General features: G+C 42.1%; 1 protein-coding gene across 2 annotated transcripts in view; it reads left to right on the forward strand.

Annotated features, from left to right (window-relative positions):
* The first annotated feature begins 9,218 nt into the window (after positions 1-9,218).
* Positions 9,219-13,741, forward strand: part of LOC106654479 (cubilin homolog) — a 53,196-nt gene continuing 48,673 nt past the window's right edge. For both annotated transcript variants that reach the window (XM_023458494.1, XM_023458495.1), the window contains exon 1: positions 9,219-9,399. In XM_023458494.1, coding sequence (XP_023314262.1) covers positions 9,247-9,399 — 153 coding nt within the window. In that variant the 5' untranslated portion in view covers positions 9,219-9,246. The remainder of the gene's footprint in view (positions 9,400-13,741) is intronic.

A 13,741-nucleotide genomic window follows, 5' to 3' on the forward strand; every position in this document is an offset into this window, starting at 1 on the left:
GTGGCACAGTTTGATTAGCTTTTATTCTTGTACAGATCATGTCGAAGTTAATTTCTTTACTTAATGATCGAGCTTTCTTAGTAGCCCCACTTAAAATATTCAGATGATTGAGCAAAAATCTATTGATAGTTTCTACTCGCCGAGTAGCGAAAAGAGTAAGTCCACACACACACACACACACACACACACAGAGTTGAGTTCGACGTGCGAAACGAGCAGGACGTGTTCTGCTCGTGTTCCTGCTTTCTCGACCTATTGCGGCAGTATACGTGGTGCCAAAGTGCTTTTGTGAGTGCTGCGTGTTCACGGTGGCGCGCCGCGTCGGTGCATGTGTGTGTACGGCCCCGCCGCTGTGTTTGTGCGGCTGTAGCAAGCGATTTTGCATCGTGTGTCAGTGCCGAGTGGCACAGTACAGTGTTTCCCGCGCTCGGTCCCATCCGTGTGAGCTGTGCGCGTTAGTGCGAGTGCAGGCTTCACGCTACTATACCGGCGCTCTGCGCTGCTGAGTAGACTCGCGTCGAGCCAGCAGCTATGAGTGACGGGCAGCAGGGGCAGCAGGCGTCTAAACCGGCGCGTGGCGACGGAGCAAAGAACCGATCGAGGAGCGGCTCGCAGCTGCCGCTGCCGACGATAATCGGGTCCTCTCCCTCGATGTCTGCAGCGGCCATCACGCGGAAAATCCTTGGTGCCCCTCTGGTGACAAGCAAGGATGCTCCGTACCCGTCCGACGATGACTATGCGTCCGGAGGCTGCGAGGAGAAGTGGGCCCGCGTCGAGGGACTGGTACGGGTCGGCTGGGTCAACTGCCGAATCCGTGGTCGCGAGGAGGCCGCGCGCTGCTACCGCTGTTGGAGCCCTGGTCATATGGCTGCTCGCTGCAGGGGTGCCGACCGCACGGAGCTCTGCCATCGATGCGGCCAAAAGGGCCATCAGGCAAAGGACTGCAAAGGCCAACCAGCGTGCGCTCTCTGCCAGGAACGAGGAGCTGACGACCACCGTCATACGTCCCTAAGCTCGAGCTGCCCTCTGGCACGGAAGATCACACAGGCCCGCCGATGATGAGAATCCTCCAACTTAATCTCAATCACTGCGAGGCTGCCCAGGACCTGCTCTGCGATACCATCAGCAAGCTGAGCATCGACGTGGCCATCCTGTGTGAGCAGTACAAGAACCTTGCTCCACCCAACACATGGCTCGCCGATGCCAACGGTCAAGCAGCTATCTGGGTGCTAGGAGGAATCCCGGTGCAGCAGCGCCCGGCGAGGGTGCATCCCTACTTCTCGTGGGCCCGAATCGGCGGAATTTTCTTTTTCAGTGTCTACGCTCCGTCAAGACTCTCTGAGATAGAATTTTCCGCCCCCCTTGCGAACATCATCGAGGAGGCCCGTGGCAAGAGGCCCCTTGTAATTGCAGGGGACTTCAACGCATGGTCGACGGAGTGGGGATGCAGGAAGACTAAACCACGGGCGCCCATCCTGCTCGACTCCCTTGCTCTCCTCGATGCGGTGCTGCTGAACACCGGCGAAGTGCCAACATTCAACGGCAAACAGGGCTGCTTGCGCCTCGCGTATTGTCGTGGACGGTGAGCGGGGTGTACACGCACAGTGACCACCAGGCCATCGTCTTCGAGATCGAGGACGACGAGGCCTCAAGCAGGCCCTCGACGCGCCGGAGCTACAGGTGGAACGCCTGTACCCTCGACGTGGACCGCTTCTCTGCCGTCGTGTCCGGCGCATCGGTCGCCCCCGGGACCGCGGAGGATATGGCGTCGAGCCTCATGGACGTCATCACCAGCGCATGCGATGCCTCCATGTCCAGGGCGGTCCCTCGCCGCCGCCGCACGACCCGACATCTTCTTGCGGGTGTACACGGGATGTCTGGAGACCGGCGTTTTTCCAACTGGCTGGAAGCGTCAGAGGCTCGTCCTGCTCCCAAAGCCAGGCAAGCCCCCAGACGAGCCGTCCTCGTATCGTCCGCTGTGCATGCTGGACACGGCTGGCAAGATTCTTGAGAGAATCATATGCGGTCGGCTGGAGGCTTTCACAGAGAGACCTGGAGGCCTCTCGGAGCGACAGTATGGCTTCCGGCGGGGGCGATCGACGATAGATGCCATCGAGGACGTCATCTCCACCGCACCGGAGGCCATCGCCGGCAAAAGATGGCGCCGTGGCACCAAGAAGTACTGCGCCGTGGTGACACTCGACGTGAGGAATGCGTTCAATTCGGCCCGGTGGGACAACATTCTCACCGCCCTACGCTGATTGCTCGTACCCGATTACTTGCTGAGAATCATTTCCAGCTACTTCTCGGCAAGAGTGCTCGACTTCACCACGGACGATGGTCCGGAGTCCTACGAAGTCACAGCACGTGTCCCTCAAGGGTCGGTCCTCGGGCCGATTTTGTGGAATGTCATGTACGACGCTATCCTGCGCCTCAACTTCGATGGCGATGTTCGTATCGTCAGCTTCGCGGACGACATCGCAGTGGTGGCTGTCGCCAAGCATCTGTGTCAGATCGAACATGACCTGAACGCTGCCATCTTACAGGTGCGAGGCGCGCTCCAGGCGCTCAGCTTGAATACAGCTGACCACAAGACGGAGGCTCTGCTCATCACAAGCAGGAAAAAGGAGGAAACCATCACCATCACGGTAGGCGACCACAGCATACGCTTGTCCCCCTCCATTCGCTACCTGGGTCTGCACATCGACGCCAAGCTGAAGTTCGACCACCACCTCCGAACAGTCAGCGCGAAGGCAGCCGGTGTGATCGGGGCCCTTACGAAGATCATGCCCAACTCCGGCGGGCCCAGAAGCAGCCGACGCAAGCTGTATGCCCACGTCGTCGACTCCATACTCCTGTATGGAGCCCCCATCTGGAGCACAGCAGCGCAAAAGCGAGTCTACATTCGCCAGGCGGAGTCAGCCCACGGACGAGCCTGCCTGCGTGTGATCGGAGACCGGCTGCATGTCTCCTACGAGGCTACATATGTCCTTGCCGGCATACCATCGCTGGCCCTTCTTGCGGACGAGCGAGCGCGACTCTGCGGCCGCCGCCAAGAGGACGCAAAGGACGAGGAACGCTTGGCAACGATAAGCAAGTGGCAGGAAGCATGGGACCGGTCGACGAAGGCCCGATGGACGCATCGACTGATCCCACATATCAGAGTGTGGATCGAGAGGAGGCACGGAGAGCTGAACTACCACCTCACGCAGCTCTTGACCGGGCATGGCTTCTTTAAACACCATAGCCGCCGCTACGACCACAATCAAAGCGTGCAATGCCCGGTCTGCCCCTCATCCATCGAGAACGCGGAGCACGTATTCTATCGGTGCCCGAGGTTTAGCAAAGAGAGAGAGAGACTACACTCTCTGCTCCACGAGGTCATGACGCCGGAAAACACCACCAGGCTCATGCTCGCGAGCGAGCCGAACTGGCTCGCGGTTGCTTCATTTGCCTACTCCGTCGTAACAAGACTGAGAGACGAAGAAGCAGACAGAAGGTGATGACCGGACGATGCGGCTAAAAGAAGACGCCATCTCAACCAAGCCTTCACGAAGCGCATAACGCCAACCCCTCCATCCCCGTGAAGTAATGCCTAACGGCGGTTTCCGCGGGGAAGGAACAAAGGGGAAATTGATGTGGATGTATCTACGTATTCTATGTACCCTAACTCAATATTTTATACTCTCACTGCTATTGTTACATTTTCCTAATGTAAACTTCTACCTTCTTTTTCTTATGAGATAATTACGATTATGAGATTGAAATTGTGAGTGATTCACGAGTTCAGGAAGTATATGGTGTGCCGGATGTCGAAGCGAATTATGAATTGTATTTCACGAATTTCAATCACATATGCGATAAACCACCAAACGAAGCAATAAGTAAGTTTCATTTTATATAGATCACTTTTCATTGAATGAATCTACGATTTTAATTGTATACCATCTTGCTTTTAGACATAGTTGGAATTATAAAAAAGATCAGCGAAGTTGAGAATATTACATCGCGTTCTGGGCAGCCGTTAATAAAACGCGCCATAACCTTGATTGACGAAACTAAAAATACAGTATGTATATACTTTTTTACTCATCACTGTCTATTAATTCTGTACAACTATTAATTTTGTAACCTACTCAATGTTCTCTACAGATACAACTGACTGTATGGAACCAGCTGGCCGAGTCTTGGGATTATAAAATCAAAGACATTATTACCTTGAAAGGAGTTGGTATAAACGAGTTCATGGGCTTTGTCAACTTAATGGCGTACTCGTCAACGGTGATTTTGTGCAATGACGAAAATCCTAGGACAACAACGTATGTAGTTTCCACGTTTTATATTTCGTAAATCATAATTTTGGTTTCCATTGAAATTTTCTAATATTTTTGTTCTTATGTTTTTGTGTTTGCAGATTAAGGGGCGCATTGGCCAGTTTATTTCCAGACGATTGATTCCTAACTTTATATCTCCAAGACGCGTATGTGATGTATAAACTTTGTTGTACTGCCATTGCGTCGTACGTTGCTAGTTTAATTTTGAATTTGTCACTGACATCATTATTATTATTATGTTATATTTAACTTCATTGAATAATGTGGTTTAGGAACGACGATGTTATATGTTACGTGGTTACGTGAACTTAACACAGTACGACTCGTTAACGTTCTTTGCGTTGATGATATAGTACTGTTATATTAATGTTTACTTTTTTTTTTTTTTTTTTTTTTAATCCAAGTTNGTTTTTTTTTTTTTTTTTTTTTTTTTCATTGTTATTTTTGTTTTTCAAATGTGATACACAATGATGTATTAAATATTTACAGGTCTTGATTTGTAAGCATTATACAACTTTGCAATAGTACAGCGCTATCATAGCCAAGTGTACAACTCAAATGTTATATGTCTTTATTTATTGTCAATCTTTTTTCTACGTGGGTTACTCATGTAAGCAAATTATGGACATAAATGTATAACGATTATACATATATAGTATAATATTATGTTACTACGATACCTTTCTTCATTTGTTAAATGTTTTATGTCTATGAATTTCAAAATTGACTTATTGATTTAATATTATGTTATTTAAACCCATGTAAACATAATGAATTATTAACAGTTCGTTATATTACGATTAACCCATCACATAAAATACAATATGTACTTAAATGATATATGTAATCTTTTGTAATAATTGATAAATAAACGATTTGTTTATTGTTTTGTACATGTATACAACGCTTTAATCAGGGTCTTTAAGAAGACTTGAGAGATCTACACTTTTATTTTTGAGCGTTTTGGTGGCACGTCTTCTTTGTATCGCACGTTTGAAAATCGATTTTACTTTTGAGTCGTAAAACGTACTGCGAGTAAAATAAATTTTCGATAGCTTTTTAAAAAATTGACTATTAACCAAATATCATGTTACCTTCCTTTATTCACATACTTTAGAAAAATTTGTGACCTGAACTTGTTCCTCCTAAATTGGAAATTTCCCAGAATTTTTTTCCGCGCGTACTGGATTATTTGAACTTTTACCTTTTTTCCATACATTTTCATTTTTGACAATGGACTATTGTTTTTTTTTATATCTGTATACATGTTTAAAAAGGGCTTGAAAAGACGAACAAAATGAGCCAAACCAGATCTCTGTTCCTTATTTAATAAGAATTCTATGCTGGATTGAACATTCGATGATCCTGCGTTAATCACTTAAAAATTTCTGAAAAAATTTTTTTTTTTATGAAAAATTTTTTTTCTTATCATGAATAAATGATTATTGTTATATTCTAATGTTTCTGGGTCAATTTTCCAAAAAATTTGATGAGTATTTAACAATACTTTATCGACCTAATCAACTTTGGCTAAGTAACACCTATGAGCAAAGTCTGTTAGAGTCATTTGAAGAGAAATAATATATGTTTCAATTGAAAAATGTTGGATACCTGGTCATTGAACTTTACCAAGTTTCTAATTATCTTGATAAGTCTTGATAAGATGGATACATAACCTAGAACAAGTACAACATTATTTCAATCAATTTTAGATATAAAGAATTAGAGAGTTGCTTTCATTGTATATAATATTACATATATGTCAAGCAATATCTGTTATATTCAATACAGATTCTTGTACTTACTTGTTGTAATTGTTGCTTAATAATTACTTCTTACAATTAGCACGTTGTTTTTTTAAAAAATTGCCAGCTGCCGTTGAGTTGGCTTCTAATTGTTCTAAAATTTAAAAGGATGAACATGAAAATGGAGTATCGGTCGATTTCCAAGTTTGATGTCTGCTGTCTGCTGTCTGCTTCTCCCGGCGTTATGCGTATTGTGCACTGCACAACCGTGGGCAATTGCAGATGCAAAGGCAGCCGAATAATTGATAATTAAATCGAATCGATAATTTTCTGTATAAATATTTTTTTACAATACGCGGTTTGCATAGTTTGTTTGCGCTTTAGACGAACAATCATTTTTGCCGTAAGAAATATTTTATTAATTTTTTTATTATTGAATTTCGAAGCATTTCTTTTTGGGTGCTGGAATTTCAGCACCCAATCGGAAAAGTCTATTTATTCCGAAATTTTCAGACGCGCAAACGTAAAAATTTGCCATTGTTAATAATTTTTGAGGCGCAAACGAGTCATACTGGTTCCATAACTGAAAACTAATATTTTTTTTTTGGGTGCTAACTTTACCAACCCCTAATATGCCAAATGATAGTTGGAGTTTTCATCTTTGCTTAGATACTTTTATTATTGACAAAAATATAATTTGTTTCTCCTTAATCGAGCATCGAAAAAATTCTGTCACATTGCTGCGCAATTAGGCTCGCTATTGCCTTTTTGTGGCGCATATGGCACACAGTATCCTGGCCTAGATTTAACTTACTGAGATAATGTAGTGCAAATCAAATAGTACATGTGAATAACAATATTAATAACACAGAATAAATGAGCATACTGTTTTGAATCATTGAACAGTTTTATTGAGCTTTGTAGACTCGCGTATCGAATTAAAATTCGACAAACTGAAAATCGTATATAATATGATACTGGGCGTGTCTCGATAAGCCATCGACGCCTACCACGTCGCGTCATCATGGAGCTTCGGTTCGATTTTCGCGATCAGTCCTCGCGCATACATTTGAAAAAATGCGTAACTTTTGACGGAAGATGTTTCGTTCGAAATATTCTCTCGTGTACCTTCTCATTTTTTGTAATATTTCACACGGATGGCTATCGGAAAGGTAAAACGAGCAATTGTTATATTATTTATATCGATCGAGTTAGATAAATTTTGGATCACTAATGCGATATGTTGGAGTTATAGGCCAATACTGAAAACGGAGCATGGCAACTTGTTCATCGTAGGTGCCAAGGATAAAAATGTTACCCTGAGCACCAGCGGCCTTGGCAACATAAACGTCAACGAGTTCAATCTTTTACGAGTCGTTTGGGCGGTAAGTACAACAACTGCGTATGCACGAATGATAATTTTCAATATTTTAAACGCTCCATCGTGTAATAATATACGCAGGCGAGTAATGCCTCGTATCTCGTGGAAAGATTGAAGAACGGCGTGCTGAGCGACATTCAAACGAGCTTGCAACGACTGTCCGATCTCGTGGAGGGTCCCAATGGATTGATGAAAGAAATTAATTTTGTTAGATCGTCGAATTCGTCACGCACGTTTGACAAGGTATAATATATAGTTTGTTGGACTTTTTTTATAACTTAACAAAATCTTAATACATGCACACGCACACAGAGTACGGACGATTCGGGCATCTCGACTTCTCTGAAGGCAAGAATAAACACTCGCGTAAGTGTATTTTATGTAAATGTCAATTGTAAGTCATTAACTGATAAACTTGTCTTTCCAATACGTAGTTTCGACGGCTGGAGAACAAGGTGCGCGTCATCCTAAAAAAACTGCGCCAGAACGAGTGCCGCAGCGATCCCTGCCAGAACGGCGGCACCTGCATCGACGGCTACGACTCGTACCAGTGCCACTGTCCACCCCAATGGGAGGTAATATTAATAACAATTTTTTATATTTCAAAAACATAAAATTGAAATCACTCATTTATCGCCTATCACCAGGGCAAGCAATGCACCGACGACGTGAACGAGTGCGAGAGGCTGCAGGGCACGGCTCAGGGCTGCCAGAACGGCGCAAGCTGCGTCAATCTGCAGGGCAGCTACAGGTGCCAGTGCGCCGCGGGCTGGCACGGCTTTCACTGCACGTCCAAGTCGTCGATCTGCGACGAACAGAACAACGACGAGCTCTGTGGCAACGGCGTGTGCCTGAAAACCAGTTCGCCCGTCGGTTATACCTGCATATGTAAACAGGTATAAGAGAGCGCAAATTATATGTACCGTCCACTGGGAGATTCAGATGACTTGATTTTCTCGCATTTCTTTTTTTTACGACAGGGATGGGAGCCGCTGAGTCCAAGCAATCCGTCCTGCCGCAAAGACGTCGACGAGTGCACGTCGGCGAGGTATCCCTGCTCGGTGAACCCACTGGTGACCTGCCACAACGTGCCGGGCTCGTTTTATTGCGGCACCTGTCCCGAGGGCTACACCGGCGATGGCTTCAGGTGCCAGGACATCGACGAGTGTCTCCGGAACAACGGCGGCTGCAGCGTCGAGCCCATGGTCCAGTGCATCAATACTTTGGTACTCAAAAGTCACGAACGTTTAACGATGCATAGCACTGAGCAGCGAATTTTTTTTATCTTTCTGTGAATTTCTAGGGATCTCGACAATGTGGCAACTGCCCGACCGGCTACGACGGCGACGGTGTGGCGTGCACCTACGTCGGTACCTGTGCGATCGACAACGGCGGATGCCACAGCCGAGCGAGCTGCCGCGAGGGGCCCAACTCTCGAGCCATTTGTCTCTGTCCGGCCGGCTATCGGGGCGACGGCAGAGGGCCCGACGGCTGTCAGCCCATCTCCGAAGATCCGTGCCGCAACAGTACCTGCAAGACCGGCGAGGTATGCCGGGCTCGTAAGGACGGCGGCAGCGGCTACGTCTGCGAGGCGAATAAGCCGAGCGACCCGTGCGAGTCGAATCCCTGCAACAACGGCGGTACCTGCCACCCCGGCAGTCAGAACAAGACCTACACCTGCGAGTGTCCCGACAATTTTACCGGGAAAAAGTGCGAACGAGAGAAGGTCTGCGGTACCTCGACCTATTCGGCCTTGACCAACCCTGTCGGTCATCTGAGAGTTCCCATGGACGAGATGGACCAGAGCGACGGTCAGAACAATCATACCTGCTGGTGGCTCATCGCGGTCAACGAGACCGAGGTCGTGAACGTGACGTTCCACAGCTTCAAGCTGACACCTCCCAACAGAGCTGGGATCTGCGACCACGACTATATAAGGGTATGATTGATTAGACATTGTTATTATAAGAAATTTCACAATTCACCTGCCGAAAATTCGGCTAGAAACGGGTTCAATTTCGTTTTCATTGGACGCTTCATGGTAATGAACACTGCTTATTGTTCTTGGAGGTTTTAAAGAAAAATTCAAGAAATATGTCAATGATCACATTACAATGGGTCTTTTTTTATGCTTATTTTTATATTGTTAAAGAATTATTGAAATAGTTTTTTTTGACGTTTGAGAATTCGATGTGATCACGACCGCTGCCCTCACTCTCTCCTCGAATTCTAGGAATAAAAACTATCGGGTAGATCATTCGCATAAATGGCATTGAAATGATACCACACGTCAATTCTAATGCTGTCAAAAATTTGATTTTTTTCGAAAGAAAGCTTTATTACGAGTTTTTGAACATTGCAATGTAGAACAACTAGAATCTCAAATTCATAAACTACATTGAATTTCCAGAGAGTGTCTGTAGGTATTTGTGTGTGTTGTGTATGCGTGTGCGTTCGTCCGGTGGTAATTTAAATGATACAAGTGCATAGAGATCTAGGCTTACAGATTGCGACAGTTTCAATGGTCGAGTCGATACAATTTTTGTATAACACGATTTTTCTAAAAGTTTACACCTGGGATCGCTTAACCCATTAACTCGCAAACGTGCAATTTTGTGCATGAATTTTCCGTTGTAAAAAAATTATAGATAAAGTTAAAATATTTTACTGAAAATCCATATCCAGGGTTTTTTCGGTATGCTCTTTCAGTATCCGGTGTTATTTTTGCGATAAATAAACATTATCATCATTTATTTTGCCATTAAAAACAAAAAACGTGATTTTTTGACTCAAAATTTTTTTTCAAAGTCGATTTTCTACCTTGCCTTGCCTTCGGAGGGTTCCCATAACATCAGAAATCGTGCACTTTTTCTCGGAACCTTAAAAAAATGCGCCGCCGCGATTTTTATCTTGCCCCTATATTTCTAAAATGGCGAATTTATACCGGGCAGTGGTATAAAAATTCACTCATTTTTTACTCAGAACCTATTTTACATGCGATAAATATGAACTCAAAAGTACAATTTGGAGTGTAAAAACTTATTTGTAATATCTATCGGTATTTCGATAGTTGCCATTATCCTTATATATTAGTATTTACAGGAATTCTCCTGTCGATCCGTTTAGGCAAAATGATAGAATAAAGACAAGGTGATGTTGTCAACCTGGCACAAACCAAGTCAGTCAAATTTATTCTCGTGTTTTTTTGAGCGACGTTTCGTCGAGAGTTTTCTCGACCTCATCAGGCTAGTCACGAGGACGGTGAGTATAAAACTCTTTATGCTTTGGTTTGCAGTTTAATTGTTTAAATAATAGCGAGCTGGGTCGCGGAGGTTACTGCTCTGGTTTGCAGATTTATCGAAAAAACATTACCGAGCTGGGTTTTATAGGTGGCTACTTTGGTTTGCATTTTCTAACATTCTTTAATATTTTAAAAAATTTTAATGCAATTTTTTCTAATAACTTTTCAGATTCAAATTTTGAACGTTTTGAATTTCGCGCCCGGACACATTACAACATGCGCGCGCAGCATAAGCGATTCAAAGTGTCGAACCACCGTAGCGATTACATGATATATCACCTGTTATTTATTTTAACCGATGTATTTGTTTTACAATATGCTCACATGTATCTCATGGTCGAGCATTTAGTGAGGTTTTTATAAGAATTTTTTTTAAATCGCTAACAGCAATGAAAACTGAGATATTTAATGTTAAAGTTCCAAGTAGCGTTCGACCGTTTTTCAAACAACATTAACAAATAAAAAGTCGAGCATATTTTTAATTTTTGTATTCTTAATGAGATTTTTTTTTATATCCAGTGGTATATAATAAAGTAGTGTGCTTTCAATTCCACCGCCAGCTTCACAAAGCTTACGGGCTTGACTGGAATTTTAAACTCATAAGTAAAAATTGTAACATTTAAAATTATTATTACAGAATTTTATGTTTTCTTACACTTTTTTGCTTTTTCCATGTAACTTTAATGAGCTTGAATTCATAGGGTTTTCATCTCTCTAATTATAGTTAAACAAATGTAATAAACTGTAATAAAATGTAAAAAAAGTGTAGAAATACATATCATATGTCCGAAATCGTTAGTAATCTTACATTTTTTTACACTTTTTTACTTTTTATTGCAGTTCACAACATTATTATGCACTTGATTTTAAAAAAAATTTTCGCTGGGAATAACATATTATATGATGCAACTTTTATGTAAAAATAGGGTATATTTTGGTCAATAATAAATATGTTCTTACCCATCAATTTGGCACTTATTGAACTATATATTATTTCAATGATTGATATACAACTTGTGTAGAATTTTCAAGTCCGGCAGACTTAAAAAACTCATTATATAGCACAAAACAAACATTTTGATTAATTATAAAGCTCACGTTTACCTAACTTCCATTTATGTCATTTTGATTCAATCTCATAGCCGTGTCTTCTCTTTCACACTGTATAGTCGTAATTTGTTGTTGTGTTCGTGTCAAATTCTTCTCAAAAGACTACGCTTCGACATATTATAACCAGTGGTGGATTAAAAAAAGTGCCAGCCCCACGCAACATTTTATTTGTCGCTTAAGAAATTCGAAAACAATTATTATCTTTCATTAATTTTAACAAAATTTATTAAACGTTTTCGAGTTAAAATTAAATTATCAAATGCTTCCGACGTTGCTTTTTTCAGATGGAACATATTGTTTTACCGATCTTATCTCTCTTGCAATAAATAATTAGTCTCTCAGCAAAGGACCCCGGCAAAAATGCGGGGATTTCGGTTTCCAGTCAAATTTTATGACAATTTTTTTCCATATAGATTTTGACCTCTAGAACAAAAGTCTCCCTTGTCAACTCATTTCAATGAGCCGTTTTGGAAATAAAAATTATTTTCCGAATTACTTTTTACAAAAAATCTTTGATAACTCAAAGCGTGGTTGCTAGGGCAAGTCCGCCAGTAAATAAACGCAAATAAGTTTTACATGTGTTCATATGAAGTAACCTTGTTAATATCGACGATATTTTGCACAAACTATTTGTGAAAATAAATTGCAAGAAAATATATTTATTACCTTATGTAAAAGAAAACGATGAATATGCGAGACAACCTTCTAGCGATTCTCCGAGATGAGCTAGAGGATAGAGTAGCAGATTTAAATCCTCTTATTGTTGTGGATGCAACTAGGAGTCTAATGCATAATGTTGTTTTTCACGAAACTAAAAGCAGTAATCTCATGCTGTACTAACTATTATCATGGTTTGAAGATAACAAGTTTGATATAATCAAAAATGAATACGTGCCACTGGATCAGCTAATATCCATTAAGGGCTCAAAGGGGGCTTAAATAAATATATATTTCTATTTATTGTATTAAGCTGAAAAAGTGAAATAAAATTTTTTTTCAGAAAACAGGCATAAGAGCCTTTTTCAATACCCCATTTGAAAGTACTTTGTCCAGTTAAATATTTACAAACACTTAAATTAACTTGTATCAGTCTATGAGCTCTCAGCGAAGAGCACTGAGGATATCTAAGCTGTTTGTCGTAAGATTCTAAGTAATAACTTGACACGACTAAGTTCTAGGTCATTTCATTTTCTTCGATGGATCATTATCCATCAACGCAACCTCAAGCTAAGCATAAGATCAACTTTGACTACTTCCACATACAATTTAATAAAATATTTTATCGAAGAAAATGAAATGACCTAGAACTTAGTCGTATCAAGTTATCACTTAGAATCTTACGACAAACAGCTTAGATATCCTCAGTGCTCTTCGCTGAGAGCTCATAGGCTGATACAAGTTAATTTAAGTGTTTGTAAGTATTTAACTGGACAAAGTACTTTCAAATGGGGTATTGAAAAAAGCTCTTATGCCTGTTTTCTGAAAAAAAATTTTTTTTCACTTTTTCAGCTTAATACAATAAATAGAAATATATATGGGTCAGATTCAGAATTTTTCAAATAAACCTGCGGGCGAGGTTCACGGATTTTCCTGAAATTTTGGTATGTTATAGTACATGATAAAAAAGTGCCAAAACCAAAATTTTGGACCCCCTCCCCCCTCCTACCCCCCTCCTCCCCTATAGACGTCCATTTTCTATCTATATTTTTTCTGAAGGCCTGAAGCTATTAAAAAATCTGAAAAAATTCATGAAGGTACTTTTCAACAATCCAAACAATCTTGAATTTTTTCAGATTTTTCGAGTGCTTCAGGCCTTCAGAAAAAATCATTGAAAATTTAAATTATTTTATTTTCGGTGAAATGGTTCGAT

This window comes from Trichogramma pretiosum, unplaced genomic scaffold, assembly GCF_000599845.2.
Source record: "Trichogramma pretiosum strain Unisexual culture from Peru unplaced genomic scaffold, Tpre_2.0 scaffold46, whole genome shotgun sequence".
Lineage (NCBI taxonomy): Eukaryota > Metazoa > Arthropoda > Insecta > Hymenoptera > Trichogrammatidae > Trichogramma > Trichogramma pretiosum.